This window comes from Mya arenaria, chromosome 1 (assembly GCF_026914265.1).
Source record: "Mya arenaria isolate MELC-2E11 chromosome 1, ASM2691426v1".
Lineage (NCBI taxonomy): Eukaryota > Metazoa > Mollusca > Bivalvia > Myida > Myidae > Mya > Mya arenaria.
Window position 1 is genome coordinate 47,324,081 of NC_069122.1, and position 14,423 is coordinate 47,338,503.

At 36.0% G+C, this 14,423-nt stretch overlaps 1 protein-coding gene across 1 annotated transcript; it reads left to right on the forward strand.

The window, feature by feature from the left end:
- The first annotated feature begins 50 nt into the window (after positions 1 to 50).
- LOC128230482 (F-box/LRR-repeat protein 18-like) lies at positions 51 to 13,931 on the forward strand. Its single transcript, XM_052942781.1, has 10 exons — positions 51 to 268; positions 3,198 to 4,119; positions 4,908 to 5,043; positions 5,902 to 6,020; positions 6,636 to 6,808; positions 6,954 to 7,042; positions 8,389 to 8,533; positions 9,806 to 9,941; positions 11,408 to 11,490; positions 11,697 to 13,931. Exons 1-10 carry the CDS (start codon positions 96 to 98, stop codon positions 11,851 to 11,853), a joined length of 2,133 nt encoding a protein of 710 aa, XP_052798741.1. The 5' UTR covers positions 51 to 95; the 3' UTR covers positions 11,854 to 13,931.
- The last annotated feature ends 492 nt before the right edge of the window (positions 13,932 to 14,423 follow it).

A 14,423-nucleotide genomic window follows, 5' to 3' on the forward strand; every position in this document is an offset into this window, starting at 1 on the left:
CCTTTATGCAAGCACCGGTACAAATCACGTGAACGCTTGATTTTTCACACTAATTCCATTATAATATAAAAACAAGCGCTCTGTTGCTGGACAAAATGAACAATGCAAACGCGGAAATGGACGAGGACAGAACATATTGTTGGTTTAACAATATTTCTGACGACGTTTTGCTGCATATATTCTTGTTGATACCACGCAAAGATTGGTACAATGTGCGGAGAGTCTGTTGTCGTTTCCGAAATGTCTGTCATGACAAGGAGATCTTCAGGTAATAATCTTAAATTTCATTAGCCCTGTTAGTATTACCAGAGCACAGTTCTGTACTCTGTAACCTGTAATCCAGAGTTACTCACGTACTTTCAGCTTTTTATTGTTCCTGCAACCCTTTACTGTTTTGTCAGTCTTCCCGAAATTATAAAAATTCTGGCTGTCCACCGGACAGGCACTTTGGAAGTTTTTGCCTGTCGGAAAAAATATTTGCCTGTCTGAACAAATATGTCATTACATAGTATACATAAAGAGTTAAAAAAAATGAATGTCAACTGTTTTAATGCTTTCCTTATTTAGTTCACAAAAAAAAACAACAACATATAAACACTACATTGACGCTGCCATTAAGGTGCTTTCTGTTTTTCGGTAATTCCACCAGACGAAGTAAATTGAGTGCCGACGATTTTGATTGTACTTTGTTGCAAACCAAGGACCAATCTAAACAGTTGTAATTAAATGCTGTTACTGATGAATCGTATTTACTCGTTTATCCCCAGGAATCAACATCATGATTGCATATCAGAAATCGGAGTGTCCGACTTTTGGCTATCTTATGAGACATCAATATCAGTATGGGATCGACTGACTACCGCAAAGGCAAATTATCAGCGAAATTTTTTATAGACATTTCGCTTTCAAATACCTTTCGCTATTTAGTTGTTGCAAAATATGCCGGTCATTCGGACCGTCATTTTCGGAAGACCTGCCGGACCTGTACAAAATTTGCCGGATACGTCCGGCGGACCGGCACATTTAGGGAAGACTGTTTTGTTTAATGGCTTCTTGTAAGTTTGCTGCCAAACTGCATATCAATGGCTTATGCTAGCTTGGTCATTCAACTTATTCATTGTTTGACTCTAACGTGAGTCAGTCAGAGATACCTACTCGACAGTCTGCTGGAATTTTTATCTTTTAACAGTCAATGTAACTCTTTATCTTTTAAAAGTCTATGTGAACGAATGGTATATGAAGTGCAAAAGTATCCAATAATTTTGCAACTTGTCTCTAATTACTCTTGTTATTTAGAGTAAATGATGTCACAGACCAGGGATATAACTTAGCACTCGCTCACTCGCCAATGGCAACCTATTTCCGATCAGGGCGACTGAAATTCAAAAGAAGTTCGCCCGAGTGGCGAATTCGATTTTTCGTAGGGGTCCGAATAATATGCTCCCGGTTGCCGAGAAATACCTCTTGCAAAAGGGTACCGGGCGCCGGGAAATAGGATAATTGCGATAGCCAATCAGGCGCAGTATGAAATGCATATAGCAAAGAAATAGAGTAATGCATACAACATAGGCAAAGAAGGGTTTTCACATTTGCATACAACATACACAAAGAAGGATGTTGAGAAACGCATACAATAAAGAATAAGAACAAACATATTGACATTGAAATATTATTGTTTAAATCAATAAATTAGTATGTTTATGAGGTTAGTCAAGTGAGAAATAGTTTATTCACTTTATTATTGAATTTTGCTTTTAAAACTAAAACATAATTGATTTGTTTTTCAAACTTTTTGTTTTGTTTGGATAGGGAAAAGAACCTTAAATGAAATCATTAAAATTGGTTTAATGGTTTAATTTCTAGATTTATAAAGAAACAATTTATTATTTCTTTTATGAAAACTTCGCAATCGGGGAAAGTAAAGGAACAACAATAACAAAATAGAAGTTTTACGATTACCTGAAGAAGCATGAGGATTATAAAACCAAACACAGAATTACTTTTAATAACTTTCATTTCATCATAAGATGAAAAACTAAACCATTCTTTGGTATTTGTAAAAATGTCTGAATTGATGATTTGTATTGTAATAGGTGATAATAGGATTTATAAGTTCTTACCATTATTGCAAAATGAGAAATATAGATAATTATTAATATATTTTGTAAAGGGATAAACCTCAGATGTTAAATTTGTTTAATAGTTTAACTTTTAATGCAAAAAAACAACATTTGATCGTTCCGTATCCAATATTCCCTTGTAATAAACAATGGGTGAGGCAGTGATTTTAGTTTGATGTAAATAAAATGTTGGGCTCCTGGGTTTGTTGCTGGGCTTGTTAATTTAAAATGCTACGAGTCCAGCTGGCTAGTGGTCCGTAAAAGTTAAGTTACATGTATATCCCTGCAGACAGGTATCATTTAATACTCATAATATGGTTATGCACCCGTCAATTGTAACCACGCCCCCCCCCCCCCCCCCCCCCAGGTCCTGGGATTAGCGGGGACTTTGACTTTCGGTCCAGCCAACCCCGGGTAAAATCCTCGCCCTGCAAGGACGAACAGATGGTAAAATCCCCGCCAAATGCCCCCGCACCTAAGGGACACTAGGTTAGGCCCAATCCCCGCTATATTTTGCGAAGACAAAACCACTGCATTCACCCGGCACTGCGGGGCCACCTGGAAGGTAAAAACACGGCCCATTTCCTGGCTATCCCCGGTATACCCCCGGACCTAGGGGGCCGTTGTTATAATTGACTGGTGCATTATACTGGCCAAGATACCCATCAATAGACTATTTCTAAAACCCTCACCGTAATACCGTACCAAACACTTTTAAAACTTGTTTTGAGGATGAATATTTTTAATAATATCCTCCCTTAAAGAGACTCCCTCATGTGTTATGGAGTAAAATAAATTATAAATAAAGTGTTTTTAGATGCATTATATGGAAATCTAGTTTTTGGTCCAAAAACATGAGCGAGTCCATTCAAGCTACACTCATACATAGTGATGTTATATCATTTACATCACAACAAAATAAATGACATAATTTATGAATTATATTGCAGTTATTATTTGTTGAAAAAAAAAAATGCATGATTTTAAAGACATTTTTAGGGAGACACCTACGATGTTAATGACACAGATTTAAGCATTACAGTGCGAAAATAGCTGAATGATATTTTGTCTCTGCAGATATTCAGACTTCCAGTATCATAGAGGAGTGGGCTTGTCAGAGAAGGGTTTGCAAGAGTATATCAAAACAGGATGTCAGCACATCGAAACACTGAACCTAAACCACTGCTACTGGTTTACGTCATCATTTCTTCAGAACACAGTATCGAGATGTAAAAAAGTTCACAATCTTTTCCTGCTTGACTGTAAGCTAACCCCTAAGGCTCTTTCAAAAATAATTTGCTCAATAGAGTGCTTAAAGACCCTTGCCATCACTGTGTCAAGTTTGTTGGAATTCTCAAATGAAATAAATGGAAATCAGAATGTTCAGAATGCCTTACAACATCTGCGACACTTTGTGTTACATATACGAGAGGAAAATGGGGCATCTGTGCCAAACAATCTTCGTCTCAGCCAGCAAACAACTGTTATTGAGTACAGCCCCCATCTTGAGAGCTTCTGTATGATCGGAGCTCCAGGAATGAGCAGGCAAAAGTTGTCCCGGCATTTGATTCATCCATTGATCGTGAAGACAGGAAATCTTTCAAATTTGAGAACAATGTCAATAAACTGCACAGCAGATGCCGCATCTAGGTTATACTTCTTTGGAATTCTTGTAAAGTCTTTTGATCAAGCCCAGAAGCAGTTTCAAAATCTCTCCGTATCTGGATTAGACTTCACTCAAGCTGTGAAGAGTTCGTATTTGATAAGGTCAATGAAGGAATCTTGCCCAACATTGGAAAGCCTCGATATGTCGAAAGTCTGCATTGAAAATTTGGATGCTTTCTTAACTATTGAGACACCACACTTGAAATATTTAAACTTGGCTGATTTAAGGTCAGAAAGTAGATGTTTAGGCTTGCTACAGAGTGCTAGTCATTGTGGAAACCTGGTCTCCTTGAATCTCAAGGGTGCTACGAACAGTCACAAACACTGGGATAAGGTCAGTTATGTTAGAATTGGAAAAATGTACTGTAGATGTTATAATTAGTTGACCAGTTGCCAAAGCAATCATTTCAACTTGTCAATGTCTTCTGGTGAGGTTTTGCAGTTTATCCATTGTATAATGCAACCAATCGCTAGTATGTTCAAGGCCAAATAAAAATATTCTTGTGGTTCCCATTACCTGAGCAACCGACCCAATTTGTAAGTCCTGACCCTAATAATTATTGTAGTTTTGGTAAATAATAATTATTTATTTATTATTATTTTCAATATCAACCATCTAGCACAATTATTTGTACAAGGTGATTACAGACTACAGTTTACTTGTTTCGTGTTACTTTTTTGGCGACATTTATGTCTGAATTTTTATATAAGTAAACAAAACAAAGCCGTTCATACTTCGTACTCGCTAAAATAATTACCCAAATCAATATTTTCCCTACGTACCTAGCCTGTTTTATCAAGCATTATCAGAAACCGCAACATTATCTTTGTTTTACCTTTAAAAGAATAATCCTATAATTGGTCAAATGTTTGTTTGATTGACAACTGGCGACTGTTCATTTATGTCGGTGGAAGTGGAGAATAGTCCATTTGATTTGTTTAAATACACAGTAACTTTCTTGTAATCTGGGAACAACGGTTTATAATAATGTAATACGATTACAATGGTTTCTACTAATGAGTTAATGTTCCTTAAAGTTATATATGTATGTGAACTTGTGTATTGCTTTGTGAAGTGAACATTTTTTATTTCGATATTATTCTTTTTCTCATTTTTTTCAGAAGGAGATTAGTGCTTTAAGTGGTGTTCTTGGTAACTGCCGCCACTTGGAACATTTGAACCTGTCTGGTGTACACATACACGGTGAAGATCTTGGTACCAGTCTAGTCACAGTGCTAACCAGTCACGACATCTCAAGTAAGTAATGTACACATACACAGTGAAGATCTTGGTACCAGTCTAGTCACAGTGCTGACCAGTCAGGTGATCTCACATAAGTAATGAACACAAACACAGTGAATACCTTCGTACCGGTCTAGTCACAGTGCTAAACAGTCACAGCATCTTGCGTAAGTAATGAACACATACACAGTGAATACCTTCGTACCGGTCTAGTCACAGTGCTAGCCAGTCACGACATCTCGCGTAAGTAATGAACACATACACAGTGAATACCTTCGTACCGGTCTAGTCACAGTGCTAGCCAGTCACGACATCTCGCGTAAGTAATGAACACATACACAGTGAATACCTTCGTACCGGTCTAGTCACAGTGCTAACCAGTCACAGCATCTTGCGTAAGTAATGAACACATACACAGTGAATACCTTCGTACCGGTCTAGTCACAGTGCTAACCAGTCACAACATCTCGCGTAAGTAATGAACACATACACAGTGAATACCTTTGTACCGGTCTAGTCACAGTGCTAGCCAGTCACGACATTTCGCGTAAGTAATGTACACATACACAGTGAAAACCATGGTACCAGTTTAGTCAGAGTGCTAGCCAGTCACGACATCTCACGTACATGTAAGTAATGTACACACACACAGTGAAGATCTTGGTAACTGTCTAGTCACAGTGCTAACCAGTCATCTCGTCAAGTTTTGTACACAATTATGGTAAGACTGGTACACATGTACATGTATTTTCTGTATTTTTTTACTCTCTGCCAAAGCAGAACATCTAAGGATTAACGTTGATATGAAGTTTTGTTGATATCAGTCCAATGCACTTGAAATTTTAAATATTATTATAATCTTATTTTTTCAAGGGTTCAAGAGCCTTGCTGTTTCCATATGTTGCCTGGTTAACCTGCAAGAAGAAGGCTCAAGTGAGGGAGCTGTTTTTGTCTCGAAGGTGCCAGGAAAACGTCAAAGGATTTCAAGAGTGGTACTGTTTTTGTTGATTGAATTTGCCCAATGTGATTAAAATCATATCCTCTACAATATCCTCAATCCACATGAAGATCTGAGGACAACCCATAGAAGGTCACATTTTAATGACCTTGTTGTCAGCAGACCTTCTTTTGAATTTAATTGTTGAAAGTTAAATTTATTCGATATTCAACTGAAAATCAATATTTTAATGTGCTATTTTTATGCTCTCAAACAACTCAACTCAGACAATACGGTAGCGTAAATGGCCATTCAAGGCTTGACCAAAATAACAATAAAAACAAAAAAAAACATTTATAAAACAAGATGGTGTGTCACATGCATGACCTTCCTTTGTACATGTAAGTCAGTGGTGGAGGTGACTTGGTACAAATGTTCACTATAAGGATGGGTGTGTTTGGTACAATACCTGTGTCTGTGGGTTAAAGGTCAAGTTCACACTTAAGGGTCATTGGTCTAATTACTTGTATTTTTGCTTTTCCATTCTGTATCTTGTAAGTGGAATTCATTACTGCCAAAATTTGATTTCGACAGCACTCCATTATCATGCTGACTGTTTTTGATTAAAGAAATATTAGCAAAATTTCAAAACTTGGCTATTTTCTTGCAGCCCCAAGCAGGATCTTCACAAGTCCCGGACAAATCTAGCTCCACTCCAGGAGAGGATGTAGGAATTCAACGTCTGTATGAAGCATGTCCAAACCTGCGCCACTTGGAAATTATCAATACAGCTCAGACTGCAGTACTCAACAGCAGGCAAAAGACTTCACCTTATCATCCATGGTTAGTTAGTGTTTAAAATATTTAATATATAATTTACCAAATCTAGTGTTTCATTTTCATTTTTTACCAGATCAAGGAAGTTTTTCTTATCCAATTTTTACCACAATTATGTTTGGTTGCAACCATGTTTAATTCTTTCTTTCAGTCCTGTCTCCTACCAGTTCAGAGATGATCAATTCAGTCAGTTGGCCTTGTGGAGGAACTTGCGATATCTGCAAGTCACTGGAGCTACTAGTGAATGAAATTTTCCTTTAATTAGTTTGTTGAAGAAAGTCAAAGAATTTCTAAAAAATTGGTTTCTTCTAAGATATATAATTTTAACCTTAACCATTTTTACGAAACCCTTAATGTATAGTTTAAACCAGTTTAAGAAGAAAAAAGCCAGAGAAAATACCTATATTTGTATTTATATGTAGAAAGACCCATAACAGTTACTCTGGCTTTAATGATTGCTGGCTTACAATCCTTTTCAAGTGAAAAAGAACCACAGCTTAACACCTGCATTCACTTGCAGTGCTCTTCTTTACATTCCATATTGTACCGGTAGGTTTGTCTGTTGGTCTGATTGTATTTGTAAGGTATTGTCAAAGCCCTGGAATTATAAACATTGTCATTGCCAGCATTGCTGCCAATTTCTTCTACAAGTCTGGTATAAAACGTAGCCATAACATGAGAACTGCTAAAGATATAAATATTGTATGCATTTTCATTTTGTCAATGCAAATATTTGTATCCAGTATCATTTATAAGTTGATAAGTAAGTTTTTGAGTTATTTCAGAAATAGACTCGGAAAAATGAAGAGCATTTAATTTTGCTCTTTAACCAATGTAAGCAATGCAGGATGGAAGAGTTATAATTATCATACATGTACTGCTGAAGACACAGTAGTGGCCCCAGTTACACTAAAATATCAAAGTATTTAGCCGATAAGTCACTTATTTTACCCCATAAGACTCTAGCATAGTTTGAAATTGTTACAACATTCTTCTGATTTTTTTTCTGTCAATTGATTTCAGTCGATTTTGGATCATTTTTTTAAAAAGTTTATTTCTATAGCATGAAATGTACTATAGTACTCAATCATAGTGCACTGGTTGTGCCCATTTGTTTCATGCATAATTTATGGCCAGATTCAGACAGCGAACCACAATTTTTTGTTTTTACTTATAGTAATAATGAAAAATATTAGAATTGAAGATAAATCAGATGTAAAGAAACTAAGCTTCCTTTCTGTTACATTATACACATCAGGTTTAGATAATGTGCTCAGTGGAGTTATAACTTGAGACTTTTTGAGAAACGGTGCTGGGAATATGCAATGCAAGTAGTAGCAATAGCATGTGCAGCTGTTTACCTAATTTATTAAATATCCTACTGCACAGGTAGTATGATGGACAGAAATTATTACACTTTGTCAGTAGAATTATATATCTTGGTGGTTTTATTTAATAATAAGGAAAATGGAGGTATATGTCCATATATCAGTCAAAATATATCTTCAAAAACAGAATTTCTGATTATCCTCCCACACTCTGGTTGTGATCCACTGTGTGTACCGATTTCCCATCACTATTTACAGGTGTGATGCACGGGGATGGTCTGAAATCGATCGCTAAAGGCTGCATCAATCTAGAAAGGCTATATTTGGCATACATAGGGTCTGCATACTGCAACATGGCATTCTGGGACAACCTTAGATACTTCAAGGGCATTCTAGATCTAAGGTAAAAAAAATCGTTTTTTCACTGTAAACAGAACTGTTTCACTTATGAAGAATTTATTCAGTAGGAAATATAGTTGAATATAAGTAATAAAGTTTTAACACACGATTCAATTTTAACAGTTAAAAATAGTGAAATTATTTAGATCCAAGGATTGATTTTTTTAATAAATTGCCCATCAAATTGACAATGCCAGCTGATAAAAATGTTTTATAACTGATTGCGTATTGAATAAATGGTTCATTACTGACTTCCCATTATATCATTAATGATTAACTGTTTTTATAACTGATAGCCCTTTAAATTGACTTTATTCTGTTATGACATGACATGTATTTTAATCACGACCATCAAATGTTTTGAAACCAAATTGCAATGAAAAAGAACTGGTTTGTAACATATTGCCTATCAAACCAATATTTTGTGTAACCAATTGCCCATTAAATTGACAGTGTAGTGTAACCATTTGCCCATTAAATTGACAGTGTAGTGTAACCATTTGCCCATTAAATTGACAGTGTAGTGTAACCAATTGCCCATTAAATCATCAAGGTTTTGTAACTAGTTCTCTATTCAATCTACAATGTATTGTAAGCAATTGCCTTTTATATCGACAAGGTTTTGTAACTAGTTGTCTTTTCAATCTACAATGTATTGTAAGCAATTGCCTATTATATCAACAAGGTTTTGTAACTAGATGTCCATTTATAAATCAACTTTTTTGTTACCAATTGCCCATCAAATTGACAATGTTTCGTTACCAATTACCAAAAAATCAACAATACATTAACTTCATTACCAATCAAATCAATATTAGTTTTTTTACTGTCTATTTATTCTATTTATATATTTTAATAAATTGTCTCGGATATAGTTGTAGCCCGGAATTAAAGCTATTCTGGTTTTTCCGACCTAATCCTCCAGTACAAACAAAATTAAACGGTTGAAATATATGTTACTTAGGAAACAATAGAGTCATTGGACTGTTCCACGAATTTCGAAGCTCGAAATTCACCTTTTATTTGTACCAGCATGGGAAAACCCTGTTATGTTAATTCCGGGCTATATGTATTGGCAATGTTTAGTAACCAGTTGATAATTAAATGAACATCTTTTTTGTAACGATTTGCCCATTCAATAAAAAAGTGTTGCCAAATGCCCATCAAATCATTAACGTTTTTACCGTAATCAATATCAAATCCAATCAATGTTTTGAATCAATTTCCAATCCAATCAACAGTGTTTTGTAACTGATTGACTGTCTCTTATTCCCAGATTGGAGCAGGCCACACTAGATCTTAACGAAAGGTTGTTTGGTGCTATTCTCAGCTGTGAACAACTACAAAGATTGGTGCTTATTGGAAAGTATGGCAATGTCGACTACAAGGCCATAGCAAACTACGTACAAAGGGTAAGACTTGCTTCATGGTTTTTAGTTTATACCGCATGTCTTTGTTGAAACGAACTTGAGGAATAAGAACATAGTTGTTATAAATTGTAAACTAAGAATTACTATCTTAAACCTAGAATTTGAAAAAAAGCTCTTTGGAGCTTGGCTTATTTAAAATTTAAAACTTAATACAATTATGCATAAACTTTTAGCAAGATCATTTGATGGCTACATCATTTTAGGAATAGCTTGTTCAGCAATTATTATAATATTTATTACCCAGTCATAATGAAACTTGCTGACAATGTTTATAGGCCTACTGTCTTTGTCAAGTTGTGGTATAAATCGCTACAAATCAGTAGCTAGTCCCATCACTATGGCTGTAATGATTTTCAGCTCGACTATTCGAAGAATAAGGAGAGCTATCCTAATCACCCAAGCGTCGGCGTAACCACTTAAGCTTGCGTACCACCTCAAATATTATATTATAAGTCCATTGACATCTGGCTTTGAAACTATGCACACTTGTTCACCATCATGCCCCCAACCTATACACAGGAGGAGGTAACTCTATCAATCATTTTAACAAAATTATGCCCCTTTTTCTACTTAGAATTTACGATAAAGTTTGCGTATCACTTCAAATATTTTCAAAGTCCATTGACATATGGCTTTGAAACTTTGCACAGTTGTTAACCAACATGCCCAAAGCCTGTACACAGGAAGAGGTAACTCTATCAAGCATTTTGACAAAATTATGCCCCTTTTCTACTTAGAATATTTTCAAAGACCTTGACATCTGGCTTTGAAACTTTGCATGCTTGTTCACCATCATGCCCCCCAACCTGTACACAGGAGAAGGTAACTCTATCAAGCATTTTGACAAAACTATGCCCCTTTTTCAACTTAGAATTTACGTTAAAGCTTGCGTACCACCTCAAATATTTTCAAAGTCCATTGACATCTGGCTTTAAGACTTCACACGCTTGTTCACCATCATGCCACCAACCTGTACAAAGGAGGAGGTCACTGTATCAAGAATTTTGACAGAATTATGCCTCTTTTTCGACTTAGAATTTACATTAAAGTTTGCGTACTACCTCAAATATTTTCCCATTCAATTTATGTAAATATCTCAGCACATCATGTATTGCATTGAAATCTAATCTAACAGTGATCCATGCATGTTTCGCCAAAACTTTTCAATTCATACACCGAAAGACGGGAATAGTCGAGCGCGCTGTCTCTGTGACAGCTCTTGTTGAGATACGTGGCTACATTGATGTTGAAATAATAGTCACTCACATAAGTGGTACTCATAGATTTAAATAAACAGGAGTGCACACAAAAGGAGTGTATGTATTTGTTTAAGAGGTGTATGCACATGCATTGTGTGTTTTTGAATATAAACATTTGAGTGTATGTATTCGATGTTTGTGAATCACAATTGCTCTTGAATATAAATGAAGAAGTATCTGTTTTTGCAGGCAAACAGTCTGCATGTGATTCAAGTTTTTGCCGACATCGTCATTAAAGAAGGCGACAAACTACGAATAAATTTGCAGAAAAGGTATAACTCTTTACGTTCAAGAAAAAACAAATCATGAAAACATTCTGAAAGCATTTACATGCATTGCTAAATCAAACATTCTATTTTTTTATATTGAGTATTGAAACAAGGTTATTAAATCTACATATATCCTATAATAGAAATATTACACAAAAAGGTTCAGAGTTCATACAATTACTTACATAATTATTTTTTTTGTTACACAGGTTTGAGAAGATGAGGCCAGGATTTCAAGCAGTAATAGAACAGATTTACCATGACAGAGTGACCTTGACCTTGGAATCCATGCCGCTTGTTCACCTTGATGAGATCACTGACCTTTCATCCAGGGTCGCATCTAGGCCCATCGATGAGTTCACATGAGCAATGGCCAATTAGCATATGAATATGAAGGCTCAAGAGGGGTGTTGAAAAAATGCATGGATGCAGCCTCTCATTTCCTTAAAAATGCATGAAACCCAATGGATTAATGATATGTAGACCAAAGTATTGTGTATTGATGCAACAAAACAAATAGGCAAAAGTCTGTTAATAAATTTAAGGCAGTATTGATGGCAACATCACTGAATGTAACCCTGCCCAAATTGTCAATTTTACTTTATATGTCTTTTTTCTGAAACATGACATGATATTAGTATGTTTATCTTGCTAAGATTATCAAACTCACCATCAATAAAGCACCAAACATTGACATGATGTTCATGACTTCAAAAGTTATAATTTTTATTTAGGCATGATTATTATACCTATTTGGCAGTCATGGTGTTTAGTGTCTAGTCTAAAAATGACTATTAACCAAATGTCAGCCATAAAGTTTTGTGTTCCTAATGGAATATCAAGAAAAGAAACACTGAGGGTTTGCTCCAGGTTGCCATAGTAGCTCCCTTCCACTTTTCAACAGACCTTTGACTATTTGTTATGTTGCATCAATACACTTTTTGCTAATCTACATAGCGTTAAGTTTCATTGCGGTTCGTTTATGATGGAAGAAATGATAGCTCTTTTTCGCATATTTTTAACACCCCTTGTGTCAGCCCCAATGGCTCTCAATGAATTGATTTTTAAACGGAAACATTTTATATCAACACATCTAGGTTATATCAATGTTACACTCACTGTGGTTGCTAGGCTCATAGATGAATTAACATGATCAAGTGCAAATATACAGCAGATATCCTAGGCCCGTAGGTGAATTAACATAATCAAGTGCCAATAAACCGAGGATACTTGGCCTGTATGTGAATAAACAAGATCAAGTGCCAATCAAAGCAGATTCTAGGCCTGTAGGTGAATTATCATGATCAAGTGCCAATCAAAGCAGATTCTAGGCCTGTAGGTGAATTATCATGATCAAGTGCCAATCAAAGCAGATTCTAGGCCTGTAGGTGAATTATCATGATCAAGTGCCAATCAAAGCAGATTCTAGGCCTGTAGGTGAATTATCATGATCAAGTGCCAATCAACAGCGTATGCTCGGCCTGTAGGTGAATTATCATAATCAAGTGCCAATCAACAGCGAATTTGAGGCCTGTAGGTGAATAAACATGATTAAATGCCGATAAACAGTGGATTATTGGCCTGTAGGTGAATTAACACATGATCAAGTGACAATCAAAAGCGGATTGTAGGCCTGAAGGTGAATTACCATAATCAAGTGCCAATCAACAGCAGATTTGAGGCTTATTGGTGAATAAACATGATTAAGTGCCGAAAGACAGTGGATTATAGGCATGTAGGTGAATTAGCATGATCAAGTGCCAATCAACATCAGATTCTAGGCCTGTAGGCAAATAAACATAATCAAGTGCCAATAAGCATATATATAAGCCCTAAGGTCTCTCAGTAAGTGAATTATTTAAGCCCAAACCTTGTTATGCTTAGTAACATCAATGTTACATCAAGGGTGGTGAGAAGATTATGTTGATGAATACACAGTGACAAACGGGTATTGTCAACCTTGATTGCTGCTAATCCAGTGATCTAGTATTTGCCGAACAGGCCAATAAGCAAATGAAATAAGAACATTGATCAACACTTCTGGCTGTGAATAGGCATTCTTAGAGAAATTTGAATTTAGGTACCCAATGAACAAATATGGTTGTTGTTTTAACGATGCTTCCATCTACATCAAAGGTTGCTTATAGGTGAGCTAAGCCATGTTTCCATCTATGTTAAGGGATGCTTCTGGTGTCTTGATGTTATTTGTGCACAACCCTTTTTGTTTATCTAGTTTAATCTAGTAATGTTATTTTCGAGCATTTAGCGAATTGAATTCATAATGATTTAACCTTGTTTAAAACTGGAGACATATTGCTTTTAAAAACGTTGGCTTATGGCTCATTTCTCATAAGTGCGATCCAGGCTTGAGAGGGGCCCTTTTGTTTCAGAATGTTTATTGTGCTTTGTTGAATTTTGTTAATAAATAAATTGCTTGAATCATACATGTACACATTCAATCTATGGAATACGGCCTGTAAGGAATTGTTCTTGTTTGAAAAAAAAATCAGCTAGCTAGGCTCGTTTTATATTTCAACATTTTCCATTGAAGTATACACTAACTCGATTGAATACACCCTCGATTCCCAGGCCTTCAATAAGATATAATTCCATTGGATACATCCTCGATACCCAGGCCTCCCATAAGGTATAACTCCATTAGATACATCCTCAATACCCAGGCCTTCCATAACGTATAACTCCATTAGATACATCCTCGATACCCAGGCCTTCCAATAGGTATAACTCCATTAGATACATCCTCTATACCCAGGCCTTCCGTAAGGTATAACTCCATTGAATACACCCTCGATACCCAGGCCTTCCATAAGGTATAACTCCATTTAAGACAACCTCGATACCCGGGCCTTCCATAAGGTATAACTCCATTGGATACACCCTCGATACCCGGACCTTCCATAAGGTATAACTCCATT